The 15,741-nt window shown below is 54.1% G+C and overlaps 8 protein-coding genes across 8 annotated transcripts; 3 read left to right on the top strand and 5 right to left on the bottom strand.

The window, feature by feature from the left end:
• Positions 1–291: 291 nt before the first annotated feature.
• On the bottom strand, positions 292–1,160 carry BAUCODRAFT_382522 (uncharacterized protein). The gene is made up of 2 exons (XM_007675790.1): positions 1,043–1,160; positions 292–986 (listed from the first exon to the last, which is right to left on the bottom strand). The coding sequence occupies exon 2, from the start codon at positions 824–826 to the stop codon at positions 503–505; it is 324 nt and encodes a 107-aa protein (XP_007673980.1). The 5' UTR covers positions 827–986; positions 1,043–1,160; the 3' UTR covers positions 292–502.
• Positions 1,161–1,816: 656 nt separating this feature from the next.
• Positions 1,817–2,005, top strand: BAUCODRAFT_120146 (uncharacterized protein; the record flags this gene model as incomplete). Its single annotated transcript, XM_007675789.1, has 1 exon — positions 1,817–2,005. The coding sequence occupies one exon, from the start codon at positions 1,817–1,819 to the stop codon at positions 2,003–2,005; it is 189 nt and encodes a 62-aa protein (XP_007673979.1).
• A 138-nt stretch (positions 2,006–2,143) lies between these two features.
• On the bottom strand, positions 2,144–2,305 carry BAUCODRAFT_120145 (uncharacterized protein; the record flags this gene model as incomplete). The annotated part of the gene is made up of 1 exon (XM_007675788.1): positions 2,144–2,305. The coding sequence occupies one exon, from the start codon at positions 2,303–2,305 to the stop codon at positions 2,144–2,146; it is 162 nt and encodes a 53-aa protein (XP_007673978.1).
• A 464-nt stretch (positions 2,306–2,769) lies between these two features.
• Positions 2,770–3,439, bottom strand: BAUCODRAFT_31116 (uncharacterized protein). The gene has a single exon (XM_007675329.1). The coding sequence runs from the start codon at positions 3,385–3,387 to the stop codon at positions 3,175–3,177; it is 213 nt and encodes a 70-aa protein (XP_007673519.1). The 5' UTR covers positions 3,388–3,439; the 3' UTR covers positions 2,770–3,174.
• A 2,930-nt stretch (positions 3,440–6,369) lies between these two features.
• Positions 6,370–6,749, top strand: BAUCODRAFT_60359 (uncharacterized protein; the record flags this gene model as incomplete). Its single annotated transcript, XM_007675500.1, has 2 exons — positions 6,370–6,471; positions 6,525–6,749. Coding segments are annotated over 2 exons (327 nt in total), but the record flags the coding sequence as incomplete, so codon positions are not given.
• Positions 6,750–8,023: 1,274 nt separating this feature from the next.
• BAUCODRAFT_41374 (uncharacterized protein) lies at positions 8,024–9,094 on the bottom strand (the record flags this gene model as incomplete). The annotated part of the gene is made up of 1 exon (XM_007675453.1): positions 8,024–9,094. A coding segment is annotated over one exon (1,071 nt), but the record flags the coding sequence as incomplete, so codon positions are not given.
• Positions 9,095–9,234: 140 nt separating this feature from the next.
• On the bottom strand, positions 9,235–10,820 carry BAUCODRAFT_382208 (uncharacterized protein). Its single transcript, XM_007675787.1, has 2 exons — positions 9,536–10,820; positions 9,235–9,485 (listed from the first exon to the last, which is right to left on the bottom strand). Exons 1-2 carry the CDS (start codon positions 10,655–10,657, stop codon positions 9,315–9,317), a joined length of 1,293 nt encoding a protein of 430 aa, XP_007673977.1. The 5' UTR covers positions 10,658–10,820; the 3' UTR covers positions 9,235–9,314.
• A 195-nt stretch (positions 10,821–11,015) lies between these two features.
• BAUCODRAFT_120139 (uncharacterized protein) lies at positions 11,016–15,323 on the top strand (the record flags this gene model as incomplete). Its single annotated transcript, XM_007675786.1, has 2 exons — positions 11,016–15,106; positions 15,245–15,323. The coding sequence occupies 2 exons, from the start codon at positions 11,016–11,018 to the stop codon at positions 15,321–15,323; spliced, it is 4,170 nt and encodes a 1,389-aa protein (XP_007673976.1).
• Between the last annotated feature and the right edge of the window lie 418 nt (positions 15,324–15,741).

Here is a 15,741-nt window from a genome sequence, read left to right as displayed (position 1 = left end):
CTTACCTCAATCCAGTACAAAGCAAGCGTGGTCTCGCATCCGTTCGATACAAGATCGCGGCTATGCAAGGCAAAGATCATGCGGCTTGCGGCGGGCCACCTAACCTCCGCGAGTGGATCTCACGAATTTCAGCTTCACAGTTTCACTGCGAGCAACGTCCAGATTACCGTGGCCGTAGCCGGAGGTGAAAATGGCGATGTCAGACAGGAGAGCATCTAAGCCGATCGCGGTCTGTGCTGACGATGAAGTGGCACCGGTCGATCTCGAGATCTAGCGCTCTTAGCTCTGCGCCACTCAAAAGGCCACTAACGCTACTACCAAGATTGTAGGGTTGAGCCGGACACGCCGCATTTCAAGTGCTAGCGGTCTTGAACGCCGTCGTCCCTCTTCGCCAAGCTGCTGCTAGGTCTACCTTGCTGTGGTACGGATAGGACGAACGATGGGCATAGTTGTCCCTTCGTTCTGCGCGGACAAACGATTGGCGGTACCCGATCGCACAGCCCTAGCCCGGACAATCGCATCGAAGATGTCTCGGGTGAACCCTTTTCGAGGTGGATCTCCCCAGCACATGCACACATGCGTCTGACCATCGGCTTGCTAGCGCGTTGCAACGGCGCACGATCCAGAATTCTGCAAGCGAGCAGAGCTGCTCATCAACGGCCTCCGCATGGAAGCCCGAAGCGCTCACCATGCCGCCTTCAGCTTCCTTCAGCATTTCCATATGCGCGTATCCGAGACAACTTTGCAAGCGACTCACTGGCAGGCACGCGATTCGCCGAGTGACAGTAATAGATCGATTGCCAACGGTCTCCAAAAAGGCCCGCATAGCCCCTGCTATTCCAACACGACCCTTGATGAGGCCTCAAAAGGAACAAGGGTCAGCGGAGACGTGACCCCTCTCCTGTAGAGCAATGGATAATTTCTGCGCCTTGCTGCTGTCAATCTAGGACAAGTCACCCAGTGCAGGCTAGATCTTTTGCATGACAGTGAGTCGTGCATGCCTCATTGTTCAGAGCGTTCGATTGACAACTTTGATTTTAACGGAAATGACATCTCAAGAGCCTCAAATCATCTTCCAGTCTCCTACTCTTGGCCAACCTAAAGTATGGTAGATGTGCCACTCATCCACATCATTGCCGGAAGTTCGCGTTTCCGCGCCATTACCAGCCGAGCGAAACAACTGGCGGTTCTGCGAGGGTGACTCCGCGTACGTAGAAGCACAGAGCTGTATTCATTATTACAATAGAGGCTTTCTGTCGGACATCATGTCGTAAGGAAGGAGTATGTTGAATGTCGCAGTCCGACCAGCTAGTCATTGCTAAGGCATCTGTTTGATCGTACGAATTCGGGATATTTCTGGCCGGACGGAGAATTTTGGGCGCCAATACGACCGTGCGACAACGGTGCTCTTGCGCTTCGCCCTGCATATGCAAGCCCTTCACTGGTATCGATCTGGAGAACTGTCGGGGATCGTGGGCATCGCGGATTCTATCCGGTGACTAAAAAGCCATCCACACTCATCTATGGTAAGAAGGAATCTACATTGGAGCCACAGCAGCAATGCGACATGACGGAAGTCAGGTAAACGCTGAAGAAAAAGTCGCACCGGGAGGAGTATCAAGCTTCTGCGGCACGTCAACTTCTGTCTTGAGACTATGTCACCCCGGACCTGAAATCCGCGCCCGGCGGGGATCCGTGACTCACTAAATGTCGATGAACATACCTCGAGGCTTGATGTGAAACACCGTAGCAATTGCATGGACATACTATTTCATAGTTGCTGCAGAACACATGCTGCCGTAGACTCTTCATCACCATGCCTACATATTGCGCCATAGCAAGGTACGCTGGCGTATACTGCGAGTACAAAGATCGATGTTACACACCGCTTCAAACCGACGTCGACGGACGCACACTGAAACCGTTCGCTAACGCAAGCAAGTGTTTCAGCGCATGCAGAATCGCTGCCGGGTATACAACCCAATTGCTGTACGACATAGTATAGGCGTCATTGACGATGGAAGTCCGTAACAAGCCTCCGTTTTTGTGGGAACTGCGGCAGAGTGCAACTGATTGACACCCCGAACACCAGGAACGTGTGGTGTCATTAGGCACGAGACTAGGCAGGACGGGTCGCTTGATCTCACCAACGCACGAAGACACCGGTGTGCCTTCCGGACTGCACTCTCAACACAGACAGCTTGTCATGGCTTCGAGAATAGGCATGCATTGGTGAATTGAAACCTACCGGACCTCCATCGTCATCCTTCACCAGACAGAGGTTATTGCTGATGAGTGTAGCCATCTGAGCACTGACGCGCACCCTGGCGGTGAAGTACAGTATACTGAGTTACAAACTTCCGTATGCCCTCACGGCATGAGAAGAGCGCATCTTCCTTCGAACCAACATCTAGCCAGATGGTGCGCCGTTTCGCTTGGGCAGTACTGTTCCAAGCAAGCCATTCACGGCACTGTCTGTCCTTGGTTAGCGAAGGGCGAAGCCGAATCTTGCATTGTACAATTCTCCTCCCTGGTCTACTGACGACGTGCCAATTTTGTCCTTGGCTCCCACGTTTTCTGTGGACCCTTCGATTCGCCTGCTTGCTGGACTGCGTTCGCATTGGTGTCACTCCTGAGACCGTCATAGCTATCACCACATCCTTCCCTGCCGTTATCGGAAGACTCGGCTCGCCTGCACTGTAACCGGACTCTCACCGCTGTGCTGTATGGGCCTACGTTGCGAAGATTCGTCTTCGCCTCGCACTGCTCCTGCGCATTACTCGTCGCAAGAGTGAAGTGTGGCGATGCCATCCTGCTGTTCTTCGATGCATTGGGCTGAAGACCTCAGCTAGCACATCTGCTTTCGGGGCCTTGGCATATATCGCACATATCCACTGCCGCGCAGAGGCCACAAGTCCCTGGCAGTGAGTACTTGTAACAGAGTCTGAGCGACACCATAACCTGTAGCACGGTAAGGTTATACACGGTCAAAGATTTCCAACAGGGTACTTGACTCCGGACTTCTTTGGAGATAGACCCTAGACCAAAGCACATTCCTCGACGAGGATCCCACTCTGTTGTAGGCTGCAATCCGAAACGGCTCGGTACAAAGTGTGTTAGGCACTGCAAAGTTCGAGCCAAGTGTTACCAAGCTCTTCACGCAAGGATCGAACCTCAACTCGATCCACTGGGCGTGGTCGCGTCTTGTAACGATGTCGTTAGTTGGAGGCATAGCTCCATCACCCTGCGACCACGTTGAGAAGGCTCTCCTACAGAGATTGTCGACCGCAAGCCGAAGCCAACTTGCATTACCCTGTAATATGGCTGAGAGTGCAAAGCTGGTTCTGCAGGAATCCCACGATCACGGACGCCTTGCGTGTGGCTCATGTATCTTCGGAGACGTGAAAGACAGAATCGAGCTTTTGACACTCTTGACAGCCTGGTAATGAACTGCTAGTCGCGTACGAGCTTACCCTGGCCACCGAATAAGCCGCTATACCCATTGCGGTGCTAGCCGTGCGTGCAGCCATTGCCGTTCACTGTCTGCTCAACATCGTCAGCTTCAAGACGATCCCTCCAGACAAGATTATATGTGCCAGGAATCAATCGATGCCTGTCAACGTCGCTGCGAGATCGTGATTCACAAAGTGGTCACTGGGCGGCCTCATGAGGCGTTAATTGCTTGCCGTCGAGCTCGGGTACATCTTGCAGTACACAGCCTCGTCTGAAACGTGGCTAAGGGCATCTCGTGCAGTTCGCACTGCTCACTGTGCACCACATCCCATGACATGTACCGACGTCCCTAGCAAGCGGCTGACTGTTATGGTTCGTCAACGCTGAGGATACTGCGCAATCGGGCAACTACTGTTTTGGGCGGCCTCATTCAGACACCCGTAGCTCATTTCACCGGTCTGCATACCTGCCTCAGTCAAACCACACCAGAGCCTTATGCTGCCCTTGTGAGGGCAAAATGGAAGTGTAATGCCATTACATAGCCGCTACTTCGCCACGATCATGTGTGAACAACTGAGTAATAGTTCTTCTCTTCGATTCCCAACGAAGCTTTACCCTTAAATCTGCGTGCGATGGCTTCGCCCACGCAGCATGCTTCATCCGTGGCAAGCGTGGTATCGTCCGCTGATCTATACTCGCTTTCGCCCCCTCCCTCGCCAAACCCAGCTCTGGACTCTTCGCGATTGTCTCTGCCAAGTCTTTACGTTACCTATCGTGTTTTTGCACTCGTTGACAGGTTCCGCAAACGCGTGTCAACCCATTCAACAGTAAAGCAGCCAAAGAGAACAGGCGCCACGGGCAATCGAAGCTTCTGCCATGACTTAGAACGAGAGGCGTACGAGGAAATCGACAAGTATCTCGGCCGAAAGAGATTTTGTCGATCACAGACCGGATACCGAAGCGGTTCACGTCCGTACATCCGCCCGCTGGAACAAGACGTGGAACAACACGTCAACACCGAAAAAAAGTCAAGTGCTCTACCAGCTCACATCACCAGGTACGGTTCTATTCGTGAAAGCAGTGTCGTAACCGTAGACGAGTGCACAAGCCTGGCGGCGACCGTGGCTCCGCGAGATGCATTGCTGACTTTCTTCAGGCTCGTGAGAGGATTGGGTAGCTTTCCCAAAGTCGGAGTCTGGTCACTGACCACTATCGCCAAAGATCAGCAAGCGTTTCTGAGCAGGGACGAATTGGAGGTTCAAAGGCTGAGCGTGCACAGCCTGTGCAAGCTGCTCGTTCAATCAAAGGGCTTGCTTGATTCACTTCGACGGTTGACATGCTCCCCTGGCATCTGGACTACTGGAGAACGCAACGAATTGTTGGATCTGCACCTTGACGAATTGTACCTTGCCAACCTCGAACATCTTCTTCTCTGTTTATTACAGCAGATCATCAGGGAAATTGTCGAAAGGTCGGTTGAGCTACTGCAGCTGCACATCTCCGACTGTCAGAAGCACCACGATAGGAAGATCAAGGACTGGTTTTGCGAGTTCCCCAACGGCCAGCATCCGGAGAGCACGACCTGGCCGTGGACAGTGAAACCTTCGTTGGCCGTGCTGTGGGGCGTATGTTGGATGTTCTATGACTCATATCGCATTCACCCACACTTGCGCCTTGACGAGTACGGGAATGCTGTGAATGACGCCGGCATGATTGTCGTGCCTCAGTACGCCATTGAACAAGCACAGCAGTTTTGGGGGAGTCAACACCGATATATATCGGCCCACTCATTAGGTATGTACCGTCTTCTGAAGCTCATTGGAAGCGGGGCATAAACGACACATGGCTTTGTTCCTCGCTCTCGGCCGACGCGTTCGTAGAGAGCGCAAGTGACTGCTGGATGGGACTGACGAGTTGCCAGCAGAACAATCGAGCCCAGCGCACGGTTCTCGTGGCAGTGAGTGGCAGCCAATCATGGGTCCGCGACAGGGGCGGGATCGGAGCGGCCGGCTCCGGAGTCCGCATGACTCTGCACCGCCCTCGAATTCTGCACCTTCTCTCTCGCCGTCGCAAGTTCTTCCAACCTTGCAGACTCAGGCACAAATTGCTGCCTCATCGAATCCGCATACACCTGCCCATCAGTATCGTGGCTTTGACTCACAGGACGTCTACGCTGCAGCTGGGCCCGCATCTACTGTGAAGGCAAGACGTGGCGAATACGTACAAGGCCTCTCGCACGTGTACGTAGCTCACGCGTCGCCCGTGAGTGCTGCGCCTCCGCAACCAACGTCAGGTGGTTGGGCGGTTGACCAAGGATTGAGATTTGATACGCAGTCTGAATTTCCAGGCTACAGCCCATATTCGGCTGACGTCCCTGGTAACTGGCGTACGCGTGTGCCCAATTGGCCCGGGGATTTGCCACTGCCTCCGCGACGTTCGACTCCCTCTTTATCAGTCATCCCGGGTGATTCAGGCAGCGATTTGGTTCAGCAGCATTCTCAGGAATCCATTCATCGTCACTCGGTGTCCAAACCACCTCTGGCATACCACGGAGGACACCAGCCTTACGCGCAGACGTCTTTTCCCGTTTCGGTTTCGAACTACACAATGGACGTTCAAGCGCCAGAGCCCAACATCAACGGGATTGCCCACGAGCCGACTATCAGCAACGGTGGTCACACACACCACGAGCCCATGGCATTGGAGCAGGGTTCGAGAAAGCGCTCCCACGACCAGATCGACAACAGCCTCGAGTCCGAGCTGCCATCACCACAGCAGACCCAACCGCAACCGTATCCACAGATGGGCCACCAGGTCTATCAACAACATTATCCCGACGATGCTCCTCTAATCGTCTCTGATGAGCAACAATCTGCCGAAGAGTACGAAATGCCCACGAAAGGGTCACGGCAATTCAAGCGCGGTGATCCACCTACGAATGCCGAGAACAAGTACTTCTGCGATGTATCAGCAGAGTGCGAGGGCCAGACTTTCGACCGCAAGTGTGAATGGAGGCAAGTCTTCACATCCAGTGATGGTGCTTGTTCGTTGTTAACTTTGTCTGCAGCAAGCACATGGACAAGCATGACCGGCCATACCGCTGCCCACATCCCCAGTGTGCAAAGCTGCAAGGCTTTACATATTCTGGTGGGCTGCTTCGACATGAACGCGAGGTTCACGGCAAGCATGGAGGCCCGAAGGCGCAGCTTGTCTGCCCTCACACGGACTGCAAGCGTCATTCAGGCAAAGGTTTTACCCGCAAGGAGAACCTGAATGAACATGTTCGCCGTGTGCACGATAACAAATTTCCTGAAGGCAGTGCTCTCGACAGCGGCCTTGATGGCGGCCCTGACAGCGAGCCCGTTCGCCGCGTACAAAAGGACAAGCACTCCCGGAACGGCTACCTTGACGGAGACGATTCACAGAGGTCGTTCACTGACGCAGAAGGCCTGTCTGCAATCGCCAAATTAATGAGCGGGAGTTTAGCACGCGGTTTGCTCGCTCCTGAGCCTTACCAAGCCGAGGAAGCACAGATGGTGAAGCGGTCACGCACGGATGTCGAGCGTAGCCCGTCCGTCGAGGTGGACGATCTGAAGGATGAAGTTCGACGCCTTCGTGCGGACAACATCGAGAAGGATGAAAGGCTACGCAGGATGGAGGTGGCCGAGGCGCAAAGGGAGGTGAGACTAAGGGAACTCGAGGAGGCTCTTCGTGCCATGCAACAACTGCAAGTGCCACAATTACAGCAAGTCGAACAGGTACAGGGAGCGGAGCAGCTGCAGCAACTTGAGCAGTTACAGCAAGCCGAGCCGCTGCCACCCGCACAAGGACAGCAGGTCACAGTCTAGGAGACTGGGCTCAATCTTGTCCATGCGGCTTTTACTCCGGCTTATGGTATGCTTCACATTGTTGCGCAATGAGACTACTGCGGAGTGGTGTTGTCGCACTGAGCGCGACGTGTCTGACTGGCTTGCGAGAAGGAGTGAGGTGGGCGTTTATGGGCCGCTGGACGCAGGCAACGGGTGTCTTCGGTTTCCGCTTGTCAGCTCGATATACCCAGACGGTGGATAGAATGCTTGTATCACTAGTAGTCAGCAGATTGCAATTTAAACCGCGAGTAATGTTGTGTTACGCCACTGCTTATCTCAAATGTTACGTTTGTGGATTGGATCGCCAAGCGCGAGCGTACTCAGTGTGCCGAGAGACATTATTCAGTTCCGCATTATCGCCGTCACCGTACACCAGGCAACAGAACTACAGCCGGACAAACACGCCCAAAATCATAGCACAACTGTCAAGACGGCTGTACGGGACTACCGCCAATAACCCGCTGCAGCTTCTCACATCTGACGTGCTCATGGTGCGCATGCCTCCGGACTCAAGCCTTTGGGAGTCCCATTGGGGTTTACAACTCCGAGTCTAGAACGCTGCCGGTACGAACTTCGACCCGCCCAGCCTCCATCGCCTTCGGCTCTCCATGCTTACTTGCACGGTGTTTCACCGGCTCGAGCTCAATATCCGCTGCAGCTGAGTGCTTCGGGTCATGGTTGACAGCCGCCACCGGCCCTGAACGCTTGCGGTCAATCCACCGTCGCCAAGGTTTGTACAGCAGCACCGCGAGTATACCAAATAGTATGAAGGAGCCGCAAATACTGCCGCCTATGATATCGTAGTTGTCGCCTGCGACTTCAACACCATGCCAAAAGCGTCCACTAAGGTGCGGCGCAACGTTCAGAACTAGTGTAAGCAGTTGAATGACGCCAATGATCATAGCCACCAGCACCGTCACAGCGGTCAAGACGCATTGGTAATACAGAATCGCAATGGTATCTTGGGCCAGTCGCGCAGACGTGTACAAGCTCATCATTGCTGCACCGTCGAATGTGTCGAGCAAGCACATGCCTGCCGTGAAAAGTATCGGCAAGATCAATATAAGCCATATTGAGGTGCCTTGCGCGGCTTCGATGGAAGAGATGCCTAGCAATGCGATCTCACTCGACGTGTCGAAGCCCATGCCAAAGAGCACACCGAGAGGATACATCTTCCATGGCCTGTCGATGAGCTTGAACATCTTCTTCAGCAAGTAAATCATGCAGCCTGCGCCTTCGAACTGAAAGTCGTTTGACTCCTCACCAAGAGGGCTGTTTATCGCTTTGCGAAGCTGCTCGACAAGCTTGTATAAAATGTATGCGTTCATGATACCCAGCAGGATAAGAAAGCCGGCCGACACCGAGGAGCCAATAATTGATCCAATTGTAGATATCGATCCGAAACGCTTAGATATAGCTGCCGAGCTAGCTGCCACAACAACGGACGTGATAATGACGATGGTCGAGTGTCCGAGCGAGAAGAATGTGCCGACACTTACAGGACGCTGTCCAGAAGCTATGAGTCGTCTCGTCATCAGGTCAATGGCGGAAATGTGATCCGCATCCAGTGCATGTCGCAGACCGAGCGTCCATGCTAACACGGCAGTAGATACTAGGGTCGGATGGAAGTGCAGCACTATACCACATGCGACCCAGACCAAGACATTGACTATCGCAAGGAGCAGGATGATGGCGACGGCCTTCGCGGGTAGCAACTTGATGAGTGGTATTCGATTGTGGCAAGCTTTTGCCGTAGATCTGAGCTTAGCGAGGAAGTTGCGGTCCTGGCCCATGCGTACGTCACCGATATGGTTGATGTACTGAGTCGGCATGCTGTCATCCAGCGCCTTGTCCGCCGGTAGGGAATAATCGTTTTCCGGTGTTCAGAAATACAATCTGAGCAGCGTCGTCCAACAAGGACCCACTTCTCGCTGATATACTGCGGGGTACAGCGATAAGGCTCACTCAGTCTCCAAGAGCAAATGCAATAATTCACTCATACTTCGTGACACATAGACTCGCATTAGTGCCCCCAAACCCAAAGCTATTGCTCAAAGCTGCATTCACAGGCCGGCGCTGCGCAACCTTTGCAACATAGTTGCAATCAAATTGCTCCGGTGGGTTGCCAGGGTTCTCTAGATTCAGTGTCGGTGGCAGTACATTCTGCTGAAGTCAGTGGAGAGTCATGGGGAAAACCTACAAAGGTCACCTACATGATTAACCGCCAGGGCTGTGAAAATCGCTTCAACGGCTCCAGCTGCTCCCAGCAAGTGGCCAATCGCACCCTTGGTGCTGCTTATGTTGACTTCGGATGCTCGCTTCCGGCCCTCAGAACCCAGCAGCAACCGCTTGATAGCTTTGTTTTCGGCGGCGTCGCCGAGTATGGTAGACGTGGCGTGGGCGTTGACGTAGTCAACGGCATTCGGCTTCAATCCTGCGTGCTTAAGTGCTTGCTTCATGGCAAGGTACGCGCCGTCACCGTCTTCTTGGGGTGCGGTCATGTGGTACGCATCAGAAGACAGCCCGTAGCCCCGTACCTCGGCGTAGATGTTAGCCTTGCGCGCCTTAGCATGCTCTAACTCTTCTAGCACCATGATGCCAGCGCCTTCACCAATTACAAAGCCTGCTCTATCACGATCGAATGGTCGGGACGAAGCAGCCGGGTTATCGTTCCATGCCGTGGCTAGACTCCGAGCGCGAGCGAATCCTGCAACCGCGAGCGGATGAATGCAAGATTCGGCACCTCCTGCTACCATTACGTTTGCATCGCCGAACATGATGAGGCGCGAAGCATCACCAATAGCATGCACGCCAGTCGTACATGCCGTGGTGGCTGCATGGTTGGGCCCCTTGAATCCGTACCGGATAGATATATGGCCAGCGGCAAGGTTGATGAGTAGCCTGGGAACAAATAGCGGAGAGACTTTACGATACCCGCCTTGGTCGAAGGCGACCGAGGTGTTGTAAGCCTCGTCAAGGTTACCTATCCCAGATCCGATCGTCACTCCAGTAGCCTCAAGGTCATGCTGCGCAGTTGGATGCCAACCAGCATCATCGAGCGCCTCTGATGCGGCTGCTGCGGCGTACTGAGCGAACAGTGCCATCTGCCTCGCTTCGCTAGCCGGCAGCCAGTCCTTGGCTTGCCAAAAGCCATCCTGACGGCTGCCTTGCGGAACGAGACCAGCAACGCGACTCGGGAGTAAGTCAAACTTGGCTCCTAGGCCTGTAGTCGAGACGATTCCAGTATTGCCGTCGAGCAATCTCCGCCACGTATGCTTGACGCCAGCTCCAAGTGGTGTCACCGCGCCTAAGCCCGTTATAACAACCCTTCTCATGAGGCACTGATATCATAACGAACACATACTCTGAAACAAGTTATGTGTGAAGTCTGGCGTCTCGGAATGTGGCGTATTAGGCTCAGGTCAGAGGCGGCACGGTTGCCATTGTGGCACAACCCAGAATTAAGGTTACTCTAGCGTGTAGTTCACGCGTGAAATGGCAGCTTTAGCTTGCACCTCACCGGATGATTGATGTGAAGGCCGCCAGTGAAGAACGACACGTACCAGATATTGCGACAGGCCAACGACCGGCAATTGAGACATGCGCTTGCAGTTCACCTCGTCAACTTACTAACAAGCAGCGTCGCTGGTCATGCCTCGGGCGCGCAAGCGGGCGGCGAGTCCTGAGGAGATCATGGAGCCAAGTGAACACGACAGGGTACCCGACACGACCGTCGCACTCCAGTCCAACGAACCACTGACATGGCGTGCTGGCAAACCTATCGCGGTCAGCGACCTTTTGCGCCGACTGAAAGCACTATACGACGAGCTGCAGCCCCTGGATCAAGGCGACGCGCAGAGGGCGTCCCTTGTGCCAAAGGCGCAGGAGCTTGCCAATGTGCAATTAATCGGCCACAAAGATAGAGGGGTCAAGGCGTGGTCACTTCTGTGTATCGTTGAGATGTTCAGGCTCCTTGCGCCCGATGCGCCCTACAAGAGCGGACAGCTCAAGCAGATATTTGACCTCTTCGTCTCCACTGTGGTTCCGTCTCTGGCCAGTCCCACGGACCCTTATAGGCCGCAGTATATCGGCATCTTGACATCTCTTACGACAGTTAAGAGTATTGTGTTGCTTACGGACATTCCGGGCTCTGACACATTGGTAATGAAACTGTTTGCGAATGGTTTCGATGTCGTATCTGGCAACGTAAGGGGCAGCCAAGGGGAGCGCTCAAGCAAGAACGTTGAATATCACTTGACACAGCTGCTGACCACCCTGATGGAAGAATGCGCAACGCTGCCGGACGGTGTTATAGACGTTGTACTAGCCCAGTTCCTGAGAGCGGACCCAAACACGGTTTTTAACGTAGGGAAGAGGAGCGACGACCAACAAAGCGATACAGTGCGGGAGACTCCGCCAGCCTACAATATGGCACGCTCATTATGCAGTTCTTGCGCAGACCGTATGAGCGCAGCCATTGGCCAGTACTTCAGCTCCGTGCTTATTGACACGTCTGAAAGGTTCTCATCATCTAAAGTCAGCACTCACCGAGGAAAGAAGCGGACTCACGACGAGAGCGAAGAGGACGACGACGACTTGCAAAGCGCACCCAACGAGAAAGGCATTCACGAAATTGAGAAGGCACACCGGCTATTGCGCGAACTGTGGCGCTCCTCGCCGGATGTAGTCGAAAGTGTCGTGCCTCAAATTGAGGCTGAAATAGAGGCAGAGAACCAACAGCTCCGGGTGCTCGCCGTGCAGACCATTGGTGATATGGTCGCTGGTATTGGTGCAGCAGGCCCGCCTCCACCGGTAGAGCTTGACCCTGCCGCTTATCCATCGCAAAGTCTGGAAATGCGACTACTGTCTTCGCAATCTAACGACTCCATGCTTACTCCAGCAGCTCCGCATGCGTTCTCATCCGTCTACCCGAATGCGTACCAGGCTTTTGTCGACCGCCACCGGGACAAGTCCGCACAAGTCCGGAGCGTCTGGGCACTTGCGGCCGGTCGGATTATCGCGACATCTGCCGGTGGGAAAGGCCTGAACGGCGATCAGGAAGGTCAAATGCTACGCTACCTCGCTGATCTACTGGTCGACCAAGATGAAAAGGTGCGTTTGGCCGCTGTGCAAGCTTTGGCGCTCTTTGATTTCAACACCATGCTGCAAAAGCTGGGCAAGAATGGGACCCAGACCACGGCAAATCCAATGCTGAGCAACCTGACCGATCGAATCAAAGATCCGAAACAGACTGTTCGAGCGGCGGCAATACATCTCTTGGGTCGGCTTTGGGGCGTTGCAGAGGGCGCTATAGCTGAAGGCAGTGAGCGTGTTCGAAATGTCTTTGGTCAAATACCTACGCGATTGTTCATGGCAATGTACGTCAACGATGCCAGCATCAACGATTCTGTGACTCGCACAGTGCACGAGTCTCTGCTGCCTGTCGCATACCCGCTTGTCAAAACAAAGCCGGCCATCAATGGCAACCTCCGACGTGGTGTCGGCGATGCCGCATCCGAGATTCGTGAGGCAGATGCGGACACTCTCCGTGCTGAGCGAATACTCATCATGGTGCGGGACCTGGATGAAAAGGCCAAGAAGGTGTTCACTAGCATGCAGCAGCAGCGAATGGGTAAAGCGAAGTACCTCGAAAAGTACCTCAAGGCTTGCGCCGCTGCGGATGACCACAACGCTGACACCGATACGGAAATGAAAGCAAAGAAAGAGCTCGATATCATGATACCTGCCGTCGCGAAGCTCGTACCCAGGTTGCCAGAGGCCACTGAGCACCTTAAGAGGTTTGCAGCGCACAACGACAAGCGCAGCTACCAGCTCATCCGCTTCTGCTACTCTCCGGACAGTGACTATCGCAAGATCATCAAGGCTACAAAAGAGCTCACGAGGAGACTCGAGGAAGCCCCAACCGGTGTCGCTGCAGTACTCGAATCACTGCTACCACTGGTTCGCTCTGCCTCGAATTTGGTGTACAACCGCAGCCATGTTCCGGCGATCATGGACTTTGCACGTACGGACGAGAAGGGTTTGAGTGCTGCTGCACACGAACTTCTGAAAGACATCTCGAACATTGCTCCGGATGTCTTTAAGGTGCACCTACAGGAGTTGTGCGATAGCTTGCGGAAGCGCGCACCGACTCCCAATATACCCAGTATTTCTACTGCTGTTGATGAGCTAAAGGCATGCGCTGGCTTTGCTCGGCGTTTTCCCGAGGAGATGCCTAAAAACCGAGAATTCTATCAAGCGATGAGTGCATTTGCTAAGCACGGCACACCACCCCAGGCGGCCAAACACGCGATCACAGTCATCGTCGCTGCTGCTGACAAATGTGATATGTATGTCAGAGATATACTGAAGTATTGCCTCACGAACTTCGAATATGGCGCAGAATGCTTTCTATCGAAGCTAGCGGCGCTGAGCCAGCTTCGGCTTGTCGCAAATGCAGAGACTGATGAACAGTCCGACGAAATCATGGCTGTGGCTGTAACGAAGATTCTTGGGAATGTTCGAACCAAGGATCATGATAAAGCGGCTGAATGGCGAAATGAGATTGACGACGATCTAAGCGGAAAGCTATGGGCGCTGAAGATCCTGGTCAATGGTCTGCGTGGCATGAGGACAGACATTGACGCAGAAGAGGCGCAGGAAGCTATCGTTCCGGTTGCCACTAACGTCTACAAGCTGCTCAATACGCTCATTCAGCATGAAGGAGAGCTTTCAAAAGACACGGCGACCGTGAAGTACCATCGAGCCCATTTGCGTCTTGCAGCAGCGAACCAACTCTTGAAGCTCTCGTGCAACCGCCTGTTCGACACACAGTTGACGCCCAATGACTTTAACCGCCTCGCCCGGATGGCGCAAGATCCGCTGCCGGAGGTGAGAGAAGGGTTCGCAAGGACTCTGAAAAAGTATCTCGGGCAAGGCAAGCTACCTCACCGGTTCTACGCCATTGTCTTTGTGTTTGCTTTCGAGCCATTGAAAGCCGTAAAAGACTCGACCACCACGTGGCTCAAGGCCCGCGCGGCTGTCTTCACGAAGTCGAACAGTACGGTCATGGAGACGGTGTTTTCGCGACTCTTAAGCCTTCTGGCACATCACCCGGACTTCAGTACGAATCCAGAAGATCTCGAGGATGTCGTTGGCTACATCATGTTCTATCTGAAGACTGTGGCCACCGAGGCGAATCTTCCACTAATCTATCACATTGCACAACGGCTGAAGTCTGTCCAAGATGGCATTGACCCAGACGTAAGCGACAATCTGTATGTCATGTCCGACCTTGCAGAGGCCGTCATCAGAAACTACCAGGATCACTGCGGGTGGGCAATGATGCAGTACCCGGAGAAGGTTCGTCTGCCTACGGGGATATTCGCGCAGCTACACAGCCACACTATGGCGCAAAACATTGCCGAGAAGCGCTACATTACCGAGAAATTTGCTGAGCGCATTGAGGACCTTGTGAAGTCAAACCTGAGGAGCAAGAAGCGCAAGTCTGACGACACGATGCAGCAACCGGCCAAGAGGTCAAGAGCTGCAACCAACGACCCTGAGCAGGCGCTTGCCGGAGCTAAGAAGCGTCTACCACTGCGCAAAGCGCCAAAGACTGCCAAGACACCGAAGAAGACCACCGTCGCCGGTGCGACTCTGTCTACGGACCGCAGGAAGAGCGCTCGTGCGTCGAAGGTCAGTACGTATGCGGAGGAGAGCGACAGCGACATGGACGAGGACATGGAAAGGTGGCAGGATGACGAAGAAGAGCAAGTGTCCTCGTCCACGCCGCCGACAAGCGATCCGACTCCTGCACCGCAGGAGCCTGAGACGACGTCGAACGGCAAAGCCGAGGCGAGGGGGAGGTCTCAGCCTGTGTGTAGACCACCAGCACGTGGTAAGAAGCCTGTGAAGAGCAGCGAAGACAAGGACATCATGGATGTCCTGTCGGACAGTGACGATCAGCTCTCGGAACCACCGAGCGACGTGGAGGCTTGAGACGGGTTGAATATGTTTGCTATGTGGAACTTTCAGTTTGAGCGTTGGTGATCTGCTGAGTTCGTAGCGAAGCGTAACCTTTCTACAGCCACCGCTGACAGTGCCGGCAGGGCGGCGGAAGCGATCATTAGCGCGCGGAAGAGACGTTCTAGCGACGTGGTCCAACCACGATCAGGAGTGTGGCATGAGTGACTGGGTGAGATGTGTCTAGTGAGAGGTGGTTCGGTCTCGACACTCGCGCTTAGTACCATCGCCTACATTGACTAGACTCGGCATCTGACCATCCTGACACAATGTCTCAAGTCCAAGGCAGGAGCGAGAGCTCGCCTACACTCCTCGGATACAAGCAGCCTGCCGGATATCGCACGCAGTAGTCATCGTACATCCTCCAGAAGCTCCCGTGGCATATACGGTCGCC

Source organism: Baudoinia panamericana, assembly GCF_000338955.1.
Source record: "Baudoinia panamericana UAMH 10762 unplaced genomic scaffold BAUCOscaffold_3, whole genome shotgun sequence".
Classification (NCBI taxonomy): domain Eukaryota; kingdom Fungi; phylum Ascomycota; class Dothideomycetes; order Mycosphaerellales; family Teratosphaeriaceae; genus Baudoinia; species Baudoinia panamericana.
The sequence above is the reverse complement of the archived record's forward strand: the minus strand, read 5'-3'. Positions and strand labels throughout refer to the sequence as shown.

What these genes read in the sequence shown, in the direction of transcription:
- BAUCODRAFT_382522 (XM_007675790.1), bottom strand. Translation starts at nt 826, where the DNA reads ATGCGGGCCTTTTTGGAGACCGTTGGCAATCGATCTATTACTGTCACT.
- BAUCODRAFT_31116 (XM_007675329.1), bottom strand. Translation starts at nt 3,387, where the DNA reads ATGAGCCACACGCAAGGCGTCCGTGATCGTGGGATTCCTGCAGAACCA.
- BAUCODRAFT_382208 (XM_007675787.1), bottom strand. Translation starts at nt 10,657, where the DNA reads ATGAGAAGGGTTGTTATAACGGGCTTAGGCGCGGTGACACCACTTGGA. An exon ending in CAGCCCTGGCGGTTAATCAT is followed by an intron (nt 9,486 to 9,535) that starts GTAGGTGACCTT and finishes TGACTTCAGCAG; the next exon opens with AATGTACTGCCACCGACACT.